The sequence below is a fragment of the Bacillus rossius genome, chromosome 6, assembly GCF_032445375.1.
Source record: "Bacillus rossius redtenbacheri isolate Brsri chromosome 6, Brsri_v3, whole genome shotgun sequence".
Lineage (NCBI taxonomy): Eukaryota > Metazoa > Arthropoda > Insecta > Phasmatodea > Bacillidae > Bacillus > Bacillus rossius.
The window spans coordinates 53,573,289-53,600,587 of NC_086334.1; the positions used below are offsets into that span (position 1 = coordinate 53,573,289).

The 27,299-nt window shown below is 38.1% G+C and overlaps 1 protein-coding gene across 1 annotated transcript in view; it reads right to left on the reverse strand.

Annotated features, from left to right (window-relative positions):
- Nucleotides 1-27,299, reverse strand: part of LOC134533442 (uncharacterized) — a 60,410-nt gene that overhangs the window by 20,927 nt on the left and 12,184 nt on the right. Inside the window, exon 4 of the mRNA XM_063370965.1 lies at nucleotides 20,570-20,670. Within this exon, the coding sequence (XP_063227035.1) occupies nucleotides 20,570-20,670 (101 nt within the window). The remainder of the gene's footprint in view (nucleotides 1-20,569; nucleotides 20,671-27,299) is intronic.

Here is a 27,299-nt window from a genome sequence, read left to right on the forward strand (position 1 = left end):
TTAAAATTTTTTGTTTCCTTACAGCGAAATTTGTCCCGACCCGAGCCTACTTCGACAACCTCGCAGTAGTATACACTACGCGGCTCGGATCGCTTTAGTGGTCAGACTAATTGTATGAGACACTTAAAAAATATACCAATTTAAAGATGAATAAATATGCAACAACGTTTACTCTAAACGATTTCCACGTTGGGCTCTTTAAGTTTATGTAAGATGTATTTATATTTCCTTAAAATTGAATGAAAGTGAATTAGTTAACTTTAATGATTTAAAAGGTCTATTTCATAGAAACATGTTTAAACTTTGTGCTTTTTATCACTATCCTCAGATAGGGCAATGTTTCTAGATTATTTTGGGTTCCATACTGACGGTCTACTCCATAAACTGCATTTTCAATATCCATTATTGTGGATCGTTGCAAAAAATTGTCATTTTGGACTTAACTGCTCGTTTTTGGTGTGACGCACAAGGTTTGCGCCAATACTTAAACTTTTGACGTGTTACTAAGAAATTTTCATTCTACTACTGTACAAATTTTCGGCTTTGGGATAGTTTTCCATGTATTAAAAACCTTTGTTTCTTCACAGCGAAATTCGTCCCGACCCGAGCCTACTTCGGCAACCTCGCAGTAGTATACACTACGCGGCTCGGGTCGCTTTAGTGGTCAGACACATTGTACCAGGCTCTCAACAAATAAACTAATTTAAAATTTAAGAACTAAATCGTGATCGTAATGTGGCCGCCATGGTGATTTGCGAATTTATGGAGAAATAAAAGCAGCTAAAATCTTATGTAGTTTCCAAGAGACATTATTACATCACCAATCAACTAAAGTAACAGGTTTGCAAAATTTCAACATATTCAGTAACTAGTCAGTTTTTCAAATGTGTTAGTATTAACAATCTGGACCATATCTAGTCGGTGAGGTCTGTATTGTTACAGACTATCTGTATTCTGGTATTTGGATTTTGAAGCTACTTAATGATTCGCTTTCAATGTCTATTAAAATATACCTAATGCTAATTGCAGGAATATTTCTACTCGATTTAAAAATTATAATTCCTGAACATTTGTAGCGGACACATTTCAATGTAACACTAACTGATTTTCGAGTTATGTTGAGGTTTCACATGCCACTTCGTGTACACGAGATGGCCCCTGCTCTGGTAATAATGAGTCATCACAACCGGTGCCGTCTGTACGAGCGTCTTCACAAGTTATCCTGAAATATGTTCTTAAATATTAATTCAAGTGAATTCTTAAAATCCTACACACCTTATCTTAAGTTTCGTAAATGAATCGTTATATTTTGTAAATCCATATAATATAGGAGCCAACATGGCGCGAAGCGATGGACGCGATAAGAATAATATTTTTTTTTACCAACCACTACATCAGTAAATATTTGTGGTTTCCATTCGCTATGAATTCAAGCATGTAACATGTGTACTGCTTCTTCAATTCGGCCACAGTTAAATGGGAGGCTCTGAATCACTGAAAACTCCTCAACAAAATCAACGATGAATCACAGGCATTACAACAAACAGTTGTCACAAGTCAAGTAGCCAATGAGCAGGTGACATTTTTCGAGTCCGTAGAGGATTGTTGAGACTATCCTACAGGTCAATGGCAACGTGCCCTTACGCGCATGGTTAATACCCCGCATGAGTAGAGTGTAAAGGCGTAAGCCTGAGACACATCTAGGTCCTCATCTAACCGCGCACACTTAGATTTAACTCAGGATAGGGTGAAAAATATTTACTAATTTTGCAGTCCTAACAGTCACCAACGAATAGTCAGCAAAATACATAAATAAGCTCACGAATATTGTTCGTGAATGAAGGCGAAGCTGATACTTTGTAAACGTTACCAGCAGATATTAAATAATGTTTAACTATTATTTACGTAGCTTACTTCTAAAAACTGCATTCATGTAAACAGATTTTGTGTGAGACTATGTTGAGTGTTTTCTGCTACACTTAGTTTTCTGATAAAAGTCTATTGTGGCTTAATAAACTTGTTAACATTGATGCCTGTCATAAAAAAAATTCAAACGTAATTATACGGATACATGTTGAGTATAGTTTATGAATGGTTCACGCATTGCTGAAAAAAAAAACATGTTTACAATTTTACACATCTTTTTGTTGTCACATCGGGTCCATCGCGTTGTACATACGCAACTCTGAAAAATAAATATATGGTAAAAAAAGCTATAATAAAATAATCTCTTATCTTACGCTTACAACAAAAAACATCTAGCTAAAGCACTGTGCTAAATAATAACAGAGAATAACCATTCAATTATACGCTGAGCTCGACCAAACACGTTCTCTTATCTACTGAAATTGAGTACGTTGATCTTCATATCAGTTTCCCGCGAAATCCCGTCTCCCCTTCGTAAAAGCATTGAATATATATAACTTATATATACATTATATATATTCAATGGTAAAAGGCAGACAGCTGTGGCAGGGTGGCAACGAGCTGCAAAAAGTTTGGAAAACTGTCGCAAGGTGTCACTACTGTCCAGCGCGCTCTATAATTCCTCGTATCCGAGCTTGCACGCTGCTCAAATTTCTACAGCTACGTTTTTACTTTAGGTCCGACTACAATAAGCTAAAGATTAAAATAAAGTCAATCATTCAGCCGACATATATGTAGGAGTTTGAATTACAAATGAAAACGCGAATGTTATTAAATTCGCAAATGAATATCACGCAATTTCGTAGCAGCTCATTTATTAAAATTCAAATTGTAAATACGTTAAATTAATAATGATTACAGATAAAAAAATGGTCACAGTCATATCTCCCGTGTCTGAAAATTTATCTGCGAAAGTTTTACCACTGATTTCTTTATAGTTTTTTAATAAAGCTTGAACTTAAAAAATTCCCTAAAATCAGCAATAACTTAATTAAAATAAAAAAATAAAAAAATAAATTTTTCACCAGAATGGTTCAAATCTTCTCTAGCAGCTGAATCATTAACAAATATATTGTTTTTTTTAATACGATGCTGGTGCACCAATCCCCTTAAGCGTAAACCTACAAAGATTCACAAAAAAAAATCGCAAGAGTCACAAAGAAGATGATGATGACGTGATGAGTCATGATGGCGCAGTTCTCACCGCGGGGCTCCAGGAAACGCCACGGTTTCCCATTGCCTTTCACGGTGCGCGGGTGGGGAAAACAACACACGCGATATCGCTCTAGTCCCAATCAAAGCTTGGGACGAGTCCGAGCAGAAGAAAGCTATGTAAAGAATAGGCAACAATTGATGAGCAACATGGTGCTCAACATGTTGAGCGACGTTGTACGGACCGCACTACTGACATTGTCGCGCGAACGTCTACACATGCCAACATTTGATGCGCAACAATAGGTCAACAGAGGCGAACGCCATGTGGCGCGTCATGTTCCGCGTCATCTGGCAACGTCGCGCGCTGTTGCGCAATGTTGCCAAACAAGCTGAGGCGTCACGTGTTGCGCCACATTCGTTGCCTAGTGAATACATGCTTTAAAATCTCCAGAGACACCGCGACACAGCAGTGTCGCCCTCCCAGCTAAAATAACAACTATACACGGTCATATATAGCTAGTTCTGGTAACCTAACTTCCTTTTCCGTCGGCTTAGTGAAGCTCGCGGCGGTCTGCGAACTAAAGGCGCTAGTGGTAGTTGAACCCATCATTGACTTTATGTTCAATGAGAGTTTCGTATAAAAGTGAGCATATTTTGTAAATGTCTGTTTATTTTTAAATTTCTGTTACAGATTAAAATTGTTAATTTATTTTAGAACTTTGTAGGGGTTAAATGTATAGCAATAACTTGTAACTTTGTCGCAATTGTCAGTTAAATTTTGAGTGTTAAGAATTCGGATCCCAAATAAACTTGCATCTCCGTTTCGAAAGTATGTCTTAAATTTTAAGTGCGTATTTAAATCAAGCAAGTGCCATTATTTCAAATCTGCTTATAATCCAGTAATTATTTTTTATCTATGTAAGTTAAATTTCAAATCTTAATTTTCTTGGTTTAGCAGCTTGCCAATTTTTTTCTGTTAACCAGGTCGTTAGCTAGGTATAAACACGAAAAAAAACTCTACGATTTTTAGCAGTAATCTTCATTACAACAGGCGCAATAGAAGAGCGGGGTATTCTCTCTCACCACTTCTACTTAACTGACAAATCCGGAAAAAAATTTAAGGCATTGGTACAGATTAGGCATTTACCAAACACCCAAAAGAGAAAAAAATAGTAATCTGGGGAAAAAAAATCCAAAAATGGAGACGGAATTATTAATGACATCATATTATATACGAAACTCGCATTCAATATGATGTTAATGGTGGGTTCAACTACTACTAGCGCCGTTACTTCGCAGTCCACCGCGAGCTTCACTAAACCGACGGAGAACGAAGGATATATCTATGACCGTGGTCTTGACAAAGCCAGTTTTTAAATGGGAAGCTTTATTTTCACAGACAAGAGAGCCAAACACCCGATCGTGCATCTTCGGTTTTTTTCTTTGTTCATTGTAAAATGTTAGGTTAGCTACATTATAAATACTTTAAAACATTGTGGACGGTTTATTTGGTTAGGATAGCTACATTAAAGATACTGTGAAATCATGTGAACGGTTTCCTAGCCCTGGATAGCTACATATTAAAAAGTTATTTGCTAAGCAACCATAAAATAATTTTACAGTATTTTTAATGTAGCAATACTTACCTAATATAACCAACCATCCACAATGTCTTAAAGTATTTATAATGTAGCTAACCTATCCTAATCGACAGCAAAATTTAATGCCACACCGGTTTATACAATGAGATAGAACGGAAAAAAAAGCGAGCATGAACTTCGGGGAACTTCGGGTGTGGCTCTCTCGTCTGTGAAATGAAGGCTTCCCTTTTTAAATAGGGCAAGATGATAAGGTTCTCTCTCTCTCTCTCTCTCTCTCTCTCTCTCTCTCTCTCAGCAGCTTAAACCATATACACTGGATACTGATACCGGACGGCTCTAGGCTAACAATAAACGCGCGGGAGTATGGAAAATAACCTAGTGTCCAGAGGCGCGATTGAAAAAAATATTTTATAGATATTTTATAGATAAATTATATATTATATTATTTTATATTTAATTATCAGGGCTCAAATACGAATGACTTCTTTAAAAAAATTTCAAGAACTGGAAATTTATATTCCCCAGATATCTGTATTATTAAAAATAAAACTCTAAGAGAAAATAAAGTTATCTGCGTTGTCCTAATGTTGGTACCATATGTATTAAACATAGTTATACATTGCTCATATCATGGAGGTAATAAGTATGCTAATACCTCCATGGTTCATACTTGGCATACCGTCTGCCATCTATCGGACTGACGTGACGACAACGCCAGGTTTCCACACAACAATCTTGGAGTTGTACGGTTCTATGGTCTGTAGTGTGTTTTCTTACACTAACCCGCTAATAACGTGTGAAAACTTCAAACAGTGAAAAGCGTGGACTATAGTTATTTTACCTTTTGCACTAAGAGGCTCACAACACTAAAGTATATTCTGTGAAATGCTACTTTTCACAAAGTTCCTCGAAAGTAGTACCAATAATCTACGCGTAAATCCGATAAATGGTAGACGGTATGGCCAGCATGAACCATGGCGGTATTAGATACTTCTTCTTACCTCGTTGTAGCTCTTTAATACATATGGTACAAACATCATGACAAAGGAAATAACTTTCTTATCTCTAAGAAACACTTATTTAAAATTATACAGATTTATGTGGTAAGTAAACCCACAGGGACTGCTTAAACCCCTTGGGCCGGGGGGGGGGGGAGGGGGGATGTACCCCCATGCCTGTTCAGGTTGGAATTCGTACTCAGGACATTCGGTTCACCAGCCAGAAGTGTTATACACTGAGACAACAGTTCGATAAAAAAAATTAGCCCGAACTGTATTGTTTCACGCATGCGGCGATATTGAGACGGAGTGGGTCTGGAACTACTACTGTCCCTGTGCTGCACTAAACTAAACTACGATGAACGAACATGACAGCTGATCTTTAAGGAGTTGGATGCCTACGTGTCATTGAACCCACATCAATTCCGAATATATCATTAGGGTTGGTGGGGAATGTTGGCGACCATCAAAAAAAAAAAATCACGTATTTCGTAGTCACCAAATGACACAAAAGTATAGTTCCCAAAATGGTTTATAGTGTCCGAAACATCTATAATAAATGTGTTTCGTCCTTCCTGAATTATTTTGGACACAGAAACCGTTCCCTTAAAATTGGTTTTTTCTGGACTTACCAACCCCACATCAGAAGTTCGCAGCCCTTTCGTGCAACTTCGGGAGATTTCGTAAATATTCACAATTTAAGAGTTTTTTAAAATGTCACAAAACATAACGAAACATTTATTTTAGTAACAAAAATCTAGACGTGAGAAAACCCATCCACCTATGAACATAATTTAAATTAATTTTTGCTAGAATGTTAATGCTTTAACAATAATTATAGGTACATATTTTTATCTAACTAACCTCACATAACCAACCTTGTACTTTTTGAACAAATAAAATTTGAGTGAGTCTTTCAGTACTCGCCAGAGATGTATAACATCTAACCTCGGTAACAAGCAAATTCATGTGTTCTCATGTTGCAAATACACTTGTAATACCAAACTATGATAAAAAATAACGTAGAATTCTTTAAAATAGTCCCGAGCACGTTAAATATATAAGACAATGTGTTTTCAACTACATTTCATGCGTAGTTTCCGCGCCCACCACTAGAATTCGCTGCCGGAGCAGCTACTCGACTATCCAATCATTCGATTTGCAGAGCGAAAGGTTTGTTGAAAGGTTGTTTTATTATGGAACCGCTCCGATAAAAGCGAAAAAGACATGAAAAAAATATTAAACCCCGGCTTTGGACATTATTAAAAAATATTTTTTTTTTAAATACTTCCCATATTGTTAAAACTCATTATACAGGTAATACTTACTATAAACTTTACCTTTGTCTTCGCGAACTTTGGTTAGCGCCATCCGCCACAGATGGCAGATGACCGTGGTTACACATTTACGTTCCACACGACTTCCGTTCCATTCATGAAATTACTCCTTTCAAATGCCGTATACTGGTAGCTAAGACGTTACACATCAAAAATTGTTCCGGACGTGGATTATTCGAGTGACTGACTCGGGTTAAGTATGAATAGTATTTGCAATCCTACGGAATAAGCGCTCGTAAAGTAAATTCACGCCATTTATCCCACATGATATACCTTCACCGCACGCCTTCTAGGGTTCTAGGTCTTCAGAGGTGGCGCGAGAAATGTGCCAGTGACTACATACTTTTACATATTCTTTGATGCACCGACGATGGCTTAAGGTTTCCGCCATACTGCCAAACTTCAGTTTTATACAACAATACCATCCAATAGTGTTTGAGGGCTAGGACGAACCCGAATAGTCACGGATGCAACTATGTTTGTTTTGACAAGTTTGATTGTCCTCAGTTTAAATGAAATATTTGGCACATAGTAGAGGTTGTTGTAACGGTTATTGTATGTTTGAAGGGATCAGCCAATTAGAATTTGTCTTTTTGGAAACAGAAACTGTGGAAAGTTTTATATTGATAAATTTTATTTTAAATAGAGGACCCGTGGGAGATTAAAAAGTTCATGAAGGTGAAACATATTCGTATTACCGTTTCCTGTGAATGAGTTTAATTGGTAAGAGATAATAATGTGTTCACAATTTAAAATCATCACAGAACATAACTTTTTATGTAAATAATATCTGTGGGATTTAAATATATATATTTTTTAAATGACAAGATATGCATGCAATTTATGAGAAATACTTTTCAATTTTAAATCAGCTGTGTGAGGCATTATTATAATTTTAAAATAGAACTTTGAGTTAGCATGGTCAAATACCAATTTTTCGGTAGTGCAACAGGCCAGCTGTTCAGCTATGACGCCTCGAACTTTGTCGTGAAGCATAGCTGGAGGAGAAAGTTTCAGCAGCGTGACAGGTGGCTCAGCAAGTGCTCTTGAAGACCCGCTACGGACGCTGGGTGTCGACGACCGCTACAGCTGCAAGCTCTCGCGGACTGGAGGCGCGCACGGGAACGCTAAGGGCGACATTCCAAGACATCCGGGGAAAGGTAGCGCATGAGCACTACCTTGCTGCAATGCAACCGCGACCTAACTGCGCAGACCGTATTCCAGAACGCACCCAAACCCAATCCCTGTTAGGCATAGGCGTGCCTGGAAAGAAGGTATGGGGGGAGGGGGTTTTGGGGGGTTCTACAGCGCCCTTCTCGAAATAAAGTCAAGAAAATTGTGCAAACGTAAGCAAAGTAGAATCGCAGTGGTTGGTTCGTGATTGGTCAGTTTCAATTCTCGAATCGTGGTGATTGGTCTATGGACTAACCAATACAACTCAACTTCGATTATGTTTTAGATTTGCCAAACAGAATTTGGGCATTGGGTAGCAGTAGGGATGGCAACACTCCATAAAACTGTTAATAGATAACTTTTTTTTTGATCGTAGTATGAAGTCAGGTTCATTCATTCAAATATTGTACGTATAACATGAAGACGAACGTTGGATTATCGCCATATGCGTAATTTTAAATGACGGTTACAAACATCGGAAAACTGAAACTTTAGTTTCCCGCCTTAGATGAAACGGACCACATTGAGTGCGATGCGGTGTGAAGTTGTGTTGAGTCAGTAGCTAAGTGGCCTCTGCTCAATGCGTGGATGTTTATTTTCTGTAGATCAGTCAACGCTAGGTCGTTAAGTGGACCGCACACATATTTTTACTCCTACGAGAGACATGGTTAAAAATGTTGGCCCTGTGATCGTAAGTACATATTTAACATATTAAAACATTTTTATATGATAGTACATACCTACCTATCTTTGGCTCACCTCCACTAAATATAGTTAACACCTTTACAATCAAATTATATAGACTATCAATTGTATTAGCTTGCCAACGTCAACTTATTAGGAATAAGTTTGTAAAGTGCCTACTTAGATCCGTTAGGTTAATTAATTAATTATTTTGGCAACAGTAGTGTTTGTACTTATTATTTTATGTATTTTTAATTTTATTAGGGTTGTAGGTATTTAAATATTGTAATTTAAATATACTTACGTGAATCGAAGATAAACTGCGTACAAACTACAAACATGTAATAGTCCAGTTTTGAAGAAAAAAACGAAATTCGATGCTATTCGATTTATTTACTTAATAAATAAATTTATTGTAATTTAATCAAAGGGTGAAAAGATTTTTCTACTAAGTTTTCTGCAAGCTCGCCTGTAGACTACCTAAAACCCTTTGGGTTATTGGCAATTGCAGCTGATAAACTTGGTGGCTTGAACTTTTTCTCTGATACCAATTTAATTAATAATGTTCGCAGGCTTTCAAGGGTATTGTCTGAATTAGCTTGGCTTCTAGGTTGTACCCGTGTCCTTGGCGAATAATTCACCGACCTTTCGGTCGATATTGCAGTCGCCATCATCAGGGAGCAGTTAGTTAACTACAGCTCCCTGATGATGGCGACTGCAATGTCGATCGTGTAATGTCAACCGAAAGTTCGGTGAATTATTCGCCAAGGACACGGCTACAACCCAGAAGCCAAGCTACTTCACCAATTTAATAAACCTGTTCGTAAGAAGCTGTGATTACAGGAGGTTATTACTTGAGGGACTGGCACACTTGTGGAACGAGCCCGAGGTGTGAGAGATAGCAGATTGCCTCGCAGGGTATCGCAACCAGGAGGCGGGTGTCGGCCAGGCGATGAACACATCACACCTGGGTGGCGGGTCGGCGAACCATGCGCGACCCGGGGGGTGACTCAGCAGACAGCTGGCCGCCTCGCGGTGAGGCAACTACAGTCCTCGACGGAGAGGCGGCGAGAGAGCCGGAGGCTCGGTGCATGGCAATTACAAGTTGAAACCCGTCTACCTTTTCATCCTTGCATAACTAGGGGGGGGGGGGGGGAGAGAAAGACAGCCTGCCAATTAATAGATGTCACGTCTTGGCTCCCTGCACACGGCATCTGTGGGAGAGTCATTCCGTGAATGGGACGGAAGTCGCGCGGAGCGGAAATGCGTGACCACGGTGCTGCCATCTGTGGCGGATGGCGTGAACTGAAGTTCACAAAGCCAAAGAGAAACTTTTATAGTATCAATTGTTTATTGAATTTTAACAAGATAGGGAGTATTTTAATACAATTCTTTGTCGGAAATAAAATCCACAGGTGAGGTTTAGAATTTTTTCAAGTCTATTTTTACTTTCATCACAGCCGTTTCATTAAAAAGTTTAAAATGTCGGCCTGCTAATCTGATGATTCAATAGTCGACGTAGCTGCTCCGGCAACGAATTCTAGTAGCGGGTGCGGAAACTACGTGTGATTCGCGTCAATAAATATGGTTGTGAGCACGATTTGACTATATTTATCACGCTCGGCATTAGTTTAAAGAATTTTCCGTTGTATTTATTGTCCAAGTTTCGTATTATAAGTGCATTTGCAACACGAGAACACACATGTATGTGCTCGTTACCGAGGTTAGATGTTACACATCAAGACTCACCCACATTTTAAGAATTACAAATTTGGGGAGGAATGTTCCATTTTCTGCAATACTTGTTATCAAAAAAATATATATATATATATTCTCGTTTGGTCGCAACTGTATGTAAAAAAAAATTCAGTTCCTCAATCTACGATCCATTTTCTGAAACGAATGCTCTGTTAACCTCTAAACATCGTAGGCATAGCAAAATATTCTGTCTGCTGCTCTGGCAACTGAACACGAAATATAGGCCAAATATATATATTTTTTTTAATATAATGGTAGCGTTGATTTCACTACATAAGAGTATTGAGAATGCTGCGCGGTTAAAGGATTTTATATTTATGAACAATGATTGAGAACCCTGCAAGTCTAATATTTTCAACTATTCGTCGAAACAAAATCGTTAATTTTCTTATGTTAATAACTCATACCGTTCTCGTTTTTTCCCATCACGAAATATCACAATTCTTTTACCCAAGCAAGTAAATATGTTTTCTACTGAAATAAAAAAGGGCTTTCCTAATGAATGCGGTTTACTGGGAAGCCGAATCAGTCAGCAACACCGACCACCACACCAGTTGTTCACGAACACTGTTCACAGAACAACAGTGGCGGAAGGATACATAGGCCACTGGCTTCAAGGCTACGCATCAATAAACCGGGACACCATTTTCAGCTTCATTTCTGGGAAGGCAGGTTACCCCTAGGCAAGACGTGACGGACGCACCAAACGATTGTTCGTTACGAATTCAAGGCAACGGCATCTATCGACGAAGTTTTAAACTAAACTATTATTAGCGCCTTTAGTTAGGTAGCAGCCGCGATCTCCATTAGTCGGATAAGTTTCGCCAAAGAGAAGAATAGGAAGGTATCAGACCTTACTATATTACCGTGTGCTGGGCATACAGAAATGACACAAACTCACTGTTTGTCTATCTATGACCTACATTCTATAATTTTTTTATTATAAATCTAACTTTACCCCTTTTCCAGACCCTTAGGGATGGAATTCCATAATTATATGTAGTCTATGTCACTCTTTAACTCATAAATTATCTATATGCAAAAAATCATGGCTATCCGTTGCTCCGTTGTTGCGTTAAAGAAGGACAAACGGATAAGCACAAAAAACAGGGATACACATTTTTCGCATTTATATTATTCATTGAATAGAAATAATTTACATTTAAATTCAATTTTACGTTTATATTATAATTATTATAAATTACTATAATTATAATTAATATGATTTTTATTTGATATTGAATATGAATTATCAAAAAGTGTTGTGAACCCAAGTTGTGTTATTATTAGAGACCGGAAAAATTCGCGTATTAATTTCGTGATAGGCTGAAATTCAAACATGTGTACAATTCTGCTGGTTCTGCTATTGGTTCGCAGTTTAACTGGAACTCTCTGGACCAATGAGAGACTATCAACCAATGAAGCGTCGAATCACAAGCTATCCCGTGGAGACGCCTCACAATTTAGTACCCAATGAACACGCGTGTTTACTTGAGAAATGCAGAGGATTATGGAGGCTATCCTAGAGATCATTGAATCCGCGAATTTTTCCGGTCCCTAGTTATTATTTCTGTAATGTTGTCACCCCCTCAGCAATAACACCGCACCCACCAAACTGGCAAAGACAGCGTGGCTTGCAGCATACCCTGCCCGCGCTCCGCGTCGCGAGACGTGTCTGGGAGGTTGCCTCGGAGGAGTGGTGCGCGGGCGGGAGAAAGTGAGGACGGCTCTAGGAAGAGAAACACACGGGCGGGGCTCGGCGACACGTGGCTGAAGCGCCACGCGCTTGCCGTAAGAGAGCGGTTCTCTCCCCGCGCGCTGGGGGACATCGTCCGTACTTCCAGAAATAAGGGTCTAGCAAATTATACGTGTTTACTTTAACTGTTTTAACGAGGAGATGAATCACAAAACATATTATCACAGTTAGTATTCTTTTTAAGTCTCTTTTTATCACTATTGCTAACCCGTCCACTTACGCATAACCCTGTTGCACTAAACAAAAACTACTGAAATTATTCGCGCAATCAACCAAACACTGACAGTTAACGAAATTAAGTTCACTCAAAACTAATTTATTAAAATATGTATTTTGGATAATTTTTGAACGATTATTTATATAAATTAATTTGAAAGGATAATAAGTCGAAGATTAAAAATAACCCCACAATAATTTGTTATTGATTATTTTGTGATGAATGAACTTCCTTGAGGACCCAAATGGAACATATTTTCAAAGCCTAGTTATTTAATTACCTTTCAGAGATATTAAATTACCCTTATACGTTGGAAGCAGTAAGATTTAACAAAAAAATGCATGTAGTGGCATTAAACCATTCCTAGACTACACCTATGATATATTCATTGAAATAAATTCAGATTTATTTCTTGATAACTCAGTCACCAAACACACACACACAGAACTGGAAGATGGCACGATGGTACAGATATAAAATGCGTTACTGGCACTACATGGACAATGGGTGGAGACACTGCCTGTCCAGATGAAGGTCGCGCCATGTTTTGGGACACCCGAAACACTGGACCGAGTTTACTGTTTAGATTCAAGAGACAGATTTTTTCATGGCAGCGACTGTTTTTAACGACGGAGATTCTCGTCCATAGTCATTCACCATCATCAGGCACGGCCAGGCACCATTCACTCGATGTTCTGAGAGTCGCACTGTGGTGATGGAGGAGAAGAAAGTGACCTGAACTGCGTGACCCGTGAACCTTATCATATCTGGATCCACGCCTCGGAGTTGGCATGCAACCTAATCCCTCAAACAGCACATTCAATTATTTGTTTTTGGTGGAATTAAATTTATTTACGGGTAAAATTTTTTAAAGACTGTGATAAGGTAGTAAACTCCCCTCCCCCCCCCCCCCACTAAAACCTAAAAAAAAACTATCATTCCCACCAACAAAAGGAAAGAATTTGAAAGCGAACGGCGGAAAAAGTGGTTCTATCATCCATCTCCCCCTTCATCCTGGAAATGAAATTCCGAGTACGCTCTTGGCCTTAGTCCATTACCTTCTCACAGCGGTGAATAAAATGATTATTATATATTGGGGTAGCAGGAGGGGAGGGGAGGAAACCGGAGGATTTTAAAAATTCAAAATGCAAAAAAAAAAAAAATAATAAATGTATCAATATACTTACGTCAACATCAAGGGTTTTTGTCTGTTTGTTACTTTCTCATTCTCATCGTTCTTTGAATGGTTCTTTCAATTGGTTTTTTTTTGTTCATACGCTATTGTTGCTGGTTACAAAGTTATGTCATAAGTAACCTATGTTTGTCGCTGCGTTGTCCAAGGTCGTTTTGGGCCTTTATTTGCTGTTCTTGTTGATGCCTCGTGCCCACTGTGTCCGCCTGTGCTGTGATGTTTTTTCTAATTACTCCCACCGAATTTTCTGCGCTGTCAATGTTTTCAAATTTTGACATCGGCTGATTTTGTTTGTATTCTATGAATTTACATATTCATCCTTTTTTTTTTGTCCGTCATTGACGGTTTATTGTAACATACAGTGTAAACAGCAATGGCGTATGTCAAAAAAAAATTTAATATTTCTCAACATGCATCACTTCCTGTGTGGTTTGCAGTTCCATGTATTGCAACAGCTCAACTTCCATCATCCAAAATAACATACCATCTTTACTAAATTCTTGCAAATTTTTTTATGTGTAAAAATGTAAATTTTGGTATACGGTATTTGGTGAGAGCCATTTCTGTAAATGCGATGGAAATCAAGGAACGGAAATGTCTAGCAACCACTGTGCTGCCATCTGTGGCATATGGCGCGAACCAAAATTCACAAATTCAAAGGGAAACTTTATAGTATTAACTCTTTGATATTTGTCACGATCGGCATATATTATAAATAATTTGATGTTAAATTTACGGTCCGAATATTTGCAGCATGAGAACACACGAATTTTTTGAAGTGAAGCTTCTTTGCTGAGGGGGCTACAATTTTCTAGCGTTACTAAAATTCCGATAGCACGCGGGGAACAGTTAGGTACGTGGTGGGGGGACTGGTAGAGGAGGAGACGACAGGGGAGAGGTAGAATGACGCAGCCTACTTGCATAACTGTATACTTGCACACTTGCACACTCGCATACTTGTTTAGTTTAATGATCGCATTCTTGTACAATAGCATACTTGCATACTTGCATAATTGCATACTTCCATACTTCCATACTTGCACACTTGCACACTCGCATACTTGTTTAGTTTAATGATCGCATACTTGTACAATAGCATACTTGCATACTTGCATACTTGCACACAAGCATACTTGTATAGTTTAATGGTCGCATTCTTGTACAATAGCATACTTGCATACTTCCATACTTCCATACTTGCACACTTGCACACTTGCATACTTACACTCTTACACACTTGTATACTTACGCAATAGCATAATTTGGCGCTCGCATACCTTCATATATATATATATATATATATATATATATATAATCTGCGACCTCGGCCAAAGAGTATTATTTTTCCTATACCTACCTAGTAATACAATGAGCGAGAAGTTTCACTTCTGTTTCGCGCAGACTAATCTCGTGGTTGTTGCGGCTAGGCCTGGTTGGGGGGGGGGGGGAGGGGGAGGGCACGTGGCACGCGGCCGCTGCGGCACGTGGAAGCACGCGCGCTATCGACCGCGGCGACCGGCCCGTGCCAGGCGCGCGGCACACGCTCGCGGAAGCCAGCCGACAAGCAGCCAGCAAGGAAGGAAGCAAGGTGAGGACGCCCTGGTTCCCGGAGGAGCCGCCGCAATTACACCAGCCGGGCGCTCCCACGGTCCCCCCTCCCCCTCCTCCTGCTGGGAGCATGTTAGCGAACCCTGTCACTCCGCTCTTCGTCCAACCCCACTTTGTTCCGCCCACGACTCCACGTCCTTCGAGACGTTGCAGGCCTCACAACCGAGAAGTTTCTCCCCGGAACACCGTCAACACTTCAAACCACGTCTCGCCACCTTGCGATTACAGATATTTTGAAAACACTTGCAATAAAGCTTCCGTACAATTTTTTTGACGTGACAACGTCTAATAAATCGATGAACGCCAGCTGCACGCACGAAAAAGGATAACTCATTGTCCCGTTACGCAAATTGTCCCGTTACGCTTTGTCCCGTTACGCTCATTGTACGCTTGCGCCGCATCTATCTCTCTTCCACTCGATTGGAACAACCATCGATTTGACTGACACATTAAACTTAAACCCCTCCCATTCATTTCCTACTTTTCCTATCATTGTCCTATCCTTAACAGAATAACACAGATTGGAAGAAGTTAAATAGCAAACATGTATAAAAGTTATAGTTAAAATAATCTCTTCGTTAAAGTAATAAACATGTTTGAATTAATGAGTGCAAATAAAAGTAAATTTATCAATTAAATTGTAGATTTAATTTCACTCCTTCTTTGTATCCATACAAAATAGTGATAATTCAATAAAAATGATTCAATTTTATTCATAAAAGTATGCAATCATTTCATCAATGTTTTGTTATGACGTTGTCACGTTAAACTATATTCCGTAAACCTACTTTACAGACAACCAATTTTTTTTGTTTTGGTTTGAAATGGCATAGTATTTATTTTTGGCTACTTGTTGAAGTCAACACTTGAGACACTGGTATGATTGTTACGATGGTTGAAGTCGTCTGCGAGAAATAATACGTAATTTACTCGCGGCGCTTACAGACTAGAGCCTGTTAGAAAATGTGGGGTTGCAACAAGGTGTAGAAGGACTGGGAGATATAATTGATGCCTTTGACATGCCAAAAAAATTATATAGTTAGTAAAAAATTATAATTCTAGAAAAACGATGGAAAATTAACAAGAAATCGGAGCCCTATCACCCTTCAGGCTTGTTCTCACACGTCATTCGGTTCATTACTATTATTTAAATGATTTTACTGTCAATTTATCACTGAATTTACCTGTGTATATACATTTGACAGGTATATATCAAATGCCCAGCATGTAGCAAGAAAAGTAAGACAAACACGCCAACTCTTAAGATAGATTCTGCAGAGCCACAATTCAAAACACCACTATATTTTCAAGTTGTAGTGATGAATAATTACAGTGTTAAGAAATTAAATATATTTTTATGTGACTATTTGTACATAATAATAAATGTGAGAGTTGGGCCCCATTTAATTTATAAATGATCTTATTGAGATTTATAATATTAAAATAACGCGATCACACCAAGACTATGAAAACACCCGTGTGGAACTAAACCATTATTTAACATTTTATAAATTAAATGAACAAAATATATATACACTTACATGTAAAACTATTCCGATCATGTATACTATAAGCAACTCTGGCATGAAATAATCCTGATATCGATGCCAATAGGTAGGGCCCATAAAACAACAGTTCAGAATACGAAACCATATTATGGTATATCATAAACGAGTATTAAATCAATATGTTAGTTCTGAATAGTGAATATGTCTTTTTATTTTATGCCGCACTAGTCTAGCCGATAGAACCACCTATGGGTTGATAACTTGTTCATTGGTAGGGCTTTATATAGTTATTTGTCAATAAATCATGCTTACACACATTGAAAATCAAATATAGTGGCAAAAAATAACGTTTTAAACATATATGCTTACAATTTAGAGTATTCTGTTCATCTAAATAGTTTCAAAATCGTTGTATTGATCATGGACACAGAAACTTTCCATGAAGGGTTATTACCATCGTAGCACATGAAATAAATTTATTATCGACGATTTAAAAACTTTTTTACAACCATGCTCCAGAATTTTGTAGGTTACAATGTAACCACATATTAGAGACAATCAACTTATCTTATACATACACGTGCTTCTCACCCGCGCTACAAACAAATTATATATGTTTAATATCTTAGCTCTCGGTATACGGCATTTGGTAGGAGGTATTTTGCGAATGGATCGGAAGTCGCAGGAACGGAAATGTGTAACCACGGTGCTGACATCCGTGGCGAATGGCGCGAAACAAAGTTCACAGAGCCAAAGTTATACTTCATAGTATTAAAGGTTTAATTAATTTTAACAAGATGGGCGATATTTTAATAATATTCCCTTTCTAAAATCAGGCCCAAAGCCGGTGTGGTTTTCAGCTTTTTCGCTTTTATCGGAACAGTTTAATTGTATATTACAAAATTTCGATCTGCAAATGGAATGATTAGATATTTGGTGTAGCTGCTCATGCAGCGAATTCTGTCGGTTGGTACGGAAACTATATGTGATTCGCGTCCAGAAATAGTTGAAAAACACAATTTCCGAATATGTTTCATACTAGGCCTTATTTTTAAGAATTATTCCTTAAATTTCGTGTCCAAGCTTCGTAAAGTATATTTACAACAGGAAAACACACTAATTTGCTCGTTACCGAGGTTAGATGTTACACATCTCTGGGGAGTATTGAGAAAACTCGTAAACATTTTTTTATGTCAATGTCACTTGCCATTGCATATGCAGCATCCTAAGAGAGCCATCAAAGTTTGAGGAATTTTTTAAATTGAAATGTTTGAGAGAAACATGCTTAATCCAAATTTAAAACTCAATTGGTAAAATCGTCTTGAATATTAAATAGCATACCAGCAATCACGGTCACCATCCTTCTGGAAAAAAAATATCTTGTCCCTACTTACAGAGTCTTTGTAAATGCAAGTTGTCTCAAAAATGGCTATCCTCAAAATTAGTTCCAATTGTGTCCCAACTGTCTCTAGCAAAGCATCAGGTGGTGTTTGTTTACGAACATCGACCACCAATAACAAAAGCGGCAGAAGGATACACATAATATTTGTACTTTTTTTGAGAGCTGCCAAATTGGAGATTAATTACATGTCACATACTTTACAACGAAAGAGAACATAATTTCTGTACACTTTAAAAATAATAAATTATCTCTGACAGTAAACATGAGGTATTACATCTATGTATACTGCAACGCAGGTTGTAATACCTCATTTTTACTGTTAGAGATTATATATATATAGTTTTCAGTATGGGAGTCTAGGGGTGAAGTGACGGAATAAACACTGCTCGGCTCTTGTAGTAGGTGCTTGAAGCGTCCGCTAGGTAGTTGAGCGACGCATTTACATCTTGATCTCGTGACTTGTAATTGATTTTAAGTAGAGTAACAGGGGGGACTCATGGACTCATAAATGGCACACACAGCCACAGAGTAAGTAACGAGAGAGGCGTCACTTCTATGTTGGCGAAAGTTCCTTATTGGATAGTCTAGTTTGGTATTTTGGATGGGTAATAAGTCTCTGTAGGCGTACCAACCTTAAATTATAAAGATAGGAAATAAAACCTTCAAATAATAGGTAAGAAAAGAATCATTTGTAGTTTTTCGTAGTGTCTAAGTCCTTTTTATTAATGCAAATAACTAATAAATTTGTGTTAAATGTTCAATGTTTTCTTTTGACAAATTACACTTTCTATATGGATGACCAAAAAATTTATTTTAACGGTCATGAAGGGTAGCATTTTCGTAGAGTTTTTTTTCCCTTGCGTAGGCTAGTTATTTACTCAAGTCTTTCGTCCCGGGAAATATTTTATTTTAAACTCACACGCAAATTTTACCGGCCCTTTTTTAGATTTTCGAAACGAGTTAAATTAGAATTTTTAAGTTATCTAGAAACAAAACCCAGGAAATTATACACGTGCCTTAAGACTATAAACATTTGCCACAAAACCAAAATCAAGTGTAAAAGTGTGACCATCCTTTAAAATAGTTTTTATATAGGGCCTACCTATGTCTACAATAATAGGTGATTATTTCGATAAACTGAAATTAAATATCCATTAAAAACCATTAAATATTTAAAGTTGCAAAAGACAAATTTTTAAATGGAAGAAAAAAAATTTTTTTTCGCTCGTATACAAAGCATACTTTTAAATCATATGTGTTGGTGCATTATTTCGATGTTGGTAATAACGTATGGACTAACTCCAGATGAGAGCTCCACAGTGCCTGACTGGTGTTACCCTCCTTGAGTACAGCATCGTGCCCTTATTCGAGCTGAGGCCTGGACTGCTCTAGTGGCCACCGTACTCGACCGGCTAGGCTTGCGGACTGCTCAGTCCGAACTGAAGCCTTCCCCGCTCACGATCAGTCTTGTGGCTGCTGTTGCAGTGGACACATCGTTTCATCGTAAAGTATGGAATAAGCTTCGGATGTTGCAGTTGCAGTTGCACTTTTAATTAAGGGGAAAGAAAAAAGGTCGACTAGAGTACAAAGAAAGATGTTTGCCACAACACCCAGCTGATGAACCGATGGACTGAACTTTCGGACTGGCAAGACGCTGTTCCCACACACTGGGGGCTCTCGAGCCCGCAGACCGATTTGACGGGAAGTTGCTCGCACGGAAGTTACGACTGATAGTGTGTGGGGTCCTCATCTCCAGGGACAGGAGTCATTTCGTGTTGGAATGAAATTAAAATGTGCACACCTCTAGGCTGCTTTCAGCTATTTGCACACAGTTGATGGGGAATGATCTTGGCCAATGGGGAAACCGCCAGATTAATTCCGACCTACGGCCGGCATTCTCGCATTACCCTCCCACATATGCGCCCTAATCAGGGTAGGGTGGGAGAAACTTCCAGTTCGATTGATATACATTCCAGAGCTTTTAAGAAAAACACAACTGTTAGGGATCACTCCCTGTTGTTTGATCGGGAGGTTGATAGAGCTTCGGCTATGACCAGCGGCTGGGGCCACCAACCCAGCATAGTCACCGCCTCAGCCCCTCTACCACACTCAGCTGACCAAACAGTTGGCTGTGTCCTGAGCCCTAAGACTTTATCAGCACTGCTGGCGCCTTCCCAACTGGAGGATGACGGAACCACCGCGAGACGTGTCGGCGAACAGCGGGGGGTGTTTAAGGACGAGCGCCTGTACTCACCGCGAGCATGACGGCGCGCTCGGAGCTGGTGAGGTCTCTTCGACGGCGGCGGCAGCAGTGCCGGGCCGGGCGCCGGCGAGGAGAGAGTAAGGCAGTGGGTCCTCCTCCGCCGGTCCCCCTCCCAGGACCTCGCCCCCCGGCGACAGTCTCTCTCCACGAGGAGCGCGGTCACTGACCACCTCGGGTTATGGACACTGACTGTTGCACATCATATGGTAAGTACTAGAGACCGGAAAAATTCTCAGATTCGTTTCAGGATAGGCCAGAATTCTATCTATTGTACATCTTCGTTGCTTTTGCTTTTGGTTCACAGTTTGTTTCGCGGACTTTGGGCCAGTGAGAAAAAACCTCATCCGCTTTAAGTATCGAATCACAGGCTAGCAAGTTGAGAACTCTTAAAAGTCTGCAGCCAATGAACAGGTGGTATTTGCGCGAGTATGTAAAGGACTATCGAGTCCATCCTAGAGGTCACTGAACCCGCGAATTTTTCCGGTCCCTAGTAAGTAGTCTTCTCTTTGAACACGTATCATGAAGCAGTATTACATCGTGTAAGGATCTACCGTTCATGAATGTCACGTTTTATTTTAAAATTTAATGTTTTCAAGGGAAAAAACACGAAAAAGCAAAAAAAAATGCATATGGAAGCATTACCGGACCAGCAGCTCTTATGTGAATTGTCAAGGGGGGGGGGGTGGGTGGGAGCATTCCATAAACCACTCCCCTCAGACCCCTATAATCAGGCCTACCAAAAATGTATTCATTTGGGTCTACTCTTCCAACAAATCCTGGCTATGCCAATGTCTATGCTCGCTTTGTTAGCCACACTGTAATTATTTCGTTTTTTGTTAATTGTAACGAAAATTTTCATCTAAAAATTTCAGATATTTGTAAATTTGGTATATTTACATGAAAACCAAGTGTATCACTAAAAAATAGGGTTCGCAGTATTGCTTGGTTCGTATTCTTACCCGGGCTTTTTGTGCTTTGTGTTGTCCCAGCGCATCCAATAGTTTAGGTTATCTGTAAACCGTTCCCTGAACAGCTTTCCAATGTTAACTGCGCATATAATAAGCATTTTATAGCAAAATTAAGTAAAATTGTTGATTATTTGATTATATTTTCCCTATTTTAAATAATCATGCTTGAATGAAACATCAATTAAAACATAAAACTTTGCGCTAATTTTTGTAAGGAATACTCAGTATTATCTCTAAAAACATATTTCATTTATGCAAAAAAAATCATATCCATGCGTTATAAAAAGAATTAGATTATCTTTATTTTAGTAATGCAATATATTTATTGCCAACTGATTTCCAAAGGAGTATTTTATATAAAAGAACAAATATTTTCTTGCAGTTGTCTCTCAAGTGTGACTGGCCTCAACAAGTGGTGTTCGCTATGTTTACTACGTTGGCATTCCTGGCAATGCAACTGAGTATTTCCTTCTCGGCTATTCACCTGTTATCGATGTGCGCGCATTGATGCCTGGCGTGTTGGCGTCGGCTGACAATAACGACGACACTTGGTGGTCGCGACACACACTCGTCTGTCAGGCGCTGTCACGTCACCATAGATCCCTGTATCATCACTGTTTCCTGTTTTGTCTTACAACGACGCCTGCAATGGATCTGTAGACGTTCGAACGTCACTGGTCGCCGGCCAGCTACGTAATCGCTATGCGTCTTGTTTTTCCATTTCCTTTCCGACGCTGTCACTTTAGGTCCTGGCCATGGCCCCCACATTCGATTACGGGCCCTGGACCCAGGTTCGGAAACAGCCCCTCCAACACCCCCCCACCCCCTCGGAATTTTACAGTCACGTGCTTCATTATAATTGCATGGTTATTTCTTACCTACACTCTTTTTATAATGTTATTTAACCTAAAAATACAGGGTATTTTTATGGTTACTGTTTTATAAGTTCAAACTAATATTTATTTATAAAATAATTTTACTTTAAAATAACCACAGCGAGTATGTAGTCAAGGCAGGAAGGGAGGTTGTGGAACTTAGAACCGGGTGTGAGGGGGGAGGCGTCAAAACATACTGCGCTAATATGGACACAACACACGCAATGACAATAACTACCAGCACCAGTTTTATTAAACGTTTATCATTAATATCTATTTTAAATTTTAACATATAAATTAGCTGAAGGTGTAGAATCTTCTAGTATTTCATTGGATTAAAAAAATATTTAATATGTTTTTCTAGTTTGTAAGAAATTATAATAGTTAAACATTTAAAAATAAACGGGGCTGTGCCCGAGCCCTGGACCCAGGGGTCCACCCAGCCCCCCTCTTTGGGGGGGGGGGGGCAGGGTCCGGTTAGTTCTCCGCTAGATCTTCACAATGACACCCGAGTCAGTCTAACAACCAAGCGCATGCGCCTACACGGGTGCGATGACGTCACAGGAAACACAAAAACTGCGCGACAAACACGTGCGGATATGATCTATCCTTCGTGGGCTCAACCACTGTTGGCGCGTTATTAGTAGTCTCGTGTTTTTTTTTTTTTTTTAGTGATTAAAATCAGACGGTATTTTGTCACACAAGTAATTTTGACTTTAACGAAAGAATATATGTTTTCACGTCAAAAATATTCAATCTCACACTAAACAAAATCCTCGTCGCCAGCAGCAGTTGTACTATGAGGCGCAACACTTTTATCTTTTAAAATGTCTGTTGTCAAATATTTAAAAAATATAGGAATTTTTTTTATCTAGAAATAGATTGTGGAAGTTATCATAACATATTTTGCAACTTTGCGTACGTGTATTTTAGTGTTGCCTTGTCTACCACTTAACCGCTGTATAAATAAACAAACAAATTACTAGTATTCCTGGCTTCAGCTCTGCACGGAGGGACGGGTAAAAGTGGATTCAAAATTGAAAAAAAATTAACAGTAACGTAAGTCACAGGTCGTTTGCACAACCTGAGACCGCAATGATTTAGGATATGTTAATTTACAACTATGCATAGAAAGGCAGTGTGCGTAAGTGTATTCTTGTCACGAGCGCATGGCACAGCAGCCAATGATAACACAGTATGGTAGTTTGGCAGGCGTTAGGAATTCAATATATGCTGGCTAGAAATTATCGAGGTATTTCATTGCTCGTGTGATTCATGCTTTTTTTTTTAAAAAAATCGTAGTAATTACCTAGATAAACTACTTGCGATAATTGTAGGTACAAAAAGTTTACCAATTAATGTCTTTACGTTTCTTGAATTTTTTCTTATGTATTTACTTATACAGTATTAATACTTTTATTTATCTTATATTTAGCCTAGTAATTTGTTTGTTTATTTATTCAGTGGTTAAGTGGTAGACAAGGCAACACGCCTTTATTTCACCACTTGAAATAAATTGATTAAATAAATAAAAATTAAAAATTAAATACAGCTTGTATTACACATTTCCCAGCTGGCAAAATACAGGATGATAGATGAGGAGTCACTATAACACACATTCCTTAAACCATTTGGAGCGAAATACCTATATGATATATGTAGGTATGGACACTACTCTCAGAATTTCAAGGGGAAACATTTTTGAAAATATTTTGTAAGGCTGCTACGCGCGTAGGTGATGCTCAAATGTAAACAATACGGTGTGATAGTACATAGCAGTATCTACCTTTGAAACTTGATTATTGTGCTCGTCATTTTTCTAATGTTTCGAATTACTCTGTTGATTTTGGGGATATGACGCCACATCTCAAGACACATTTGGCTCAAATGATGCAATGATCCGTGGGAGTGGTGGTAAGTTATAACACAACACCAAGCTATGTCGTAACCCAACACCTTTTAGACTGAACGAAGAGACTTGAACCACGAATTCAAAAGTGCTTTGTTTAGTTAGGATGCACCGTGGGGGATTCTAGATCGCTGTCAAGGTAACCTGCTTCACGCAGATCGTCCAATTGTAGATCGCATACTTGTGTTCGACGCTGGAGCATCAAACTACAGTGCCCCGCACCCGACAGCAAAATGGCAAGGCAGAGCGACTCAACAGGACCATTCTGGAGCGAACAAGATGCTTGCTCACAGAATCTGAACTATCCATGTTTTTTTTGGGCAGAAGCGGCCTGCATAGCAATTTATTTGTTAAATAGGTCACCGAGCAAATGCGTAGATAAAACTCCAGAGGAAGTTTGGTCAGGCAAAGGCAGGTCTCATGTAAGCTCCAATTAACATTTACAAAAGAACTACTTCTTCTGCATAAAATCAAATATAACACAATATTTCACACAGAATTATACTTCACACAGCTTCCACAGTACTTGGTTATTTACCTTTCGAACAGATTTCCTGTTTCAATTCGTATTTTAATGCTCGGTTACACACGCCGTGTTCATTCCGTTTCGTTTTTTGATGTGTAAACATCTTAGCTCTCGGCCACCGCATTTGGTAGGCGTAATCTCGTGAATGGAACGGAAATGTGTAACCACGGTACCTAAGTCGTCAAGATGACGGAAACACGTGTAGCAAAGTTAACCCGTATATAGTCACTTACGTAAGTATTACGGGACATATCAAACGTATTTGTGTGCCAAATGAAACTTTATGATTTTCAATATATTTGGTATACTAAAAATAATATTCATAGTAAAAGGTAAATACAAAATTAAAAATACTTAAGAAAATTCGCATTGCAATGATTTTAATTCATATTCTACTTGCGAATCACATTAGGGTCGGTAGCACAACGGTAGAACGTGTGCTTGTAAAGCTCAAGGGTGAAATTTTGACTTGGCTTAAACCTCTTTACTGGAAAAAAAAGTTTTTTTTTTTTACTTTTTTCAATAACATAATAATAAAACATTATTTAATTATAATCTGTTAATCAGCTAAATAAGTTTAAGGTTAGTTTGTAAGAAGTATTGACAGACTGATTTCAGTCTTTTAAGCAAAAACCAATATACAAACATACACTTAGTGTTAAAATACGTGTTTAAAAAAATTTCAGGTTAGGGTTTTAGTAATGCCATAGGAGTATAAATTCTAATGTGTAAAAAAGCTTTACAGTATTAACTGTTCAGTGAGTTTTAACAAGATGGGAAAAATTCTATTAAAATTCCTTGTCGTAAATCAGGTCCCAAGTCGGGTTTTAGGATTTTTTCAAGTCTTATTCGCTTTTATCGGAATATTTCTAGTAGTTCAAAATGTCCGTTTGTTTCGTGCTGGCAAGCAAAGTTTACGATTCAGCAGCGAATTTTTATCGGCGTGCGAAAATGGTAAGATGTATGTGATTCGCATTCAGAAATTTTGGTATTTGAAAAGCGAATATTTTATTTATCAGTATAATTATCATGCTCGGAATTATTTTTAAGAATTCTAAGTTAAATTTTTTTTGACCGAGTTTCGTATTATAAGTTCATTTCCAACATAAACAGCATGAGAACACACGAATTTGCTCGTTACCGATTAGATTAAATTAGGTTAGATGTTTACACATCACTGGCTATTTCCAAAATTTTAACCCAGCACCTCCTTTGATTTTGTTGTTCTACCACAAGTAATTTCATCTGATGTTCACTTAGTGATACCACACCGAGATCACAGTTACAAATACTCGCTCGTCATTCAACACCCGTGATATTACATAAAGTGAATGTCTGTTGAAAATATTTGTGTGAGATAAAAAAACGCAAGGGAGGTATCGAAATAAAACTTCAGAATTAGCTTTTGAAAAAATCCAGACTAAAACACAAAGAAAAAAGGATCAACATGGCATGTGAGACTAAGACTTAAGTTGCATCCCAAAAAAAAAAATATAATTTTATTATTTTTCCACCATATTTAAATGGATTACGTTCTGAAATAATCCATTGAGCATCTCACAACTGCCTTAATTTTTAACAATTTTAACCTTGCAGAATATTGCACGTGGCCAAAACTATGAACTGTGTCGCTAGGTTTCATTTCGTCGCTGCTTTTCTTTAGGTCCCGTGATGCCACTTATCATTAGCGTTGACTTTCAAAGCGACATACGTTAGTTCTTGTTGCATGCAAGAGCAGATTAAAAATTGCACGTGTTCGGGACACGATGAGTGACATTATGGGTCATGGATAGGCGATGAAAAAAAAAAAAATGTAGTCAAATTTTCAGTTTATAGGTTGCAACATTTTATTGAAATCGAGTAAATTTAAATTATTATTTTTTTTACAATAAATGGTACACTTATAAACGTATATAATATTTCTTTAACACAAAAAATTATAACCACATAAATATATGTATAGATAAACATTGTAACAATAATAAATTTAAGTAAGATCAATACTAACAATTTCAGCTTTAACTAACCATTTCTGAAACTTTTGATAGTTTCGATGACTGAGAATTTTATACTCATTAAAAGTACCAATTATTTATAAAGGAATGTGTTCAAAAACGAGTGTGTAAGGGTTTTCTTGCAGCGTAACTATTTATACAGTTTTTATTGATATGTGACGTTGTAACAGGATATAACTTAGTTCCAAGTATAAATGCACCTTTTTAGTATAAAAACTAGCTACTTATAACTGTAGTACGAATTAACTATTCGCACAACACAACATTCATAGTTTCTATTCAACAACTAACAAGCATTCTTGTATAAATTTTACGTTCCTTTTTAATTACATGAACATAGACTATGCGTTACAAATCTAACATCAAACATACATTGTACGATTTAAGTTATACAAACATTTTACTATACATCTGATACACTATATAAT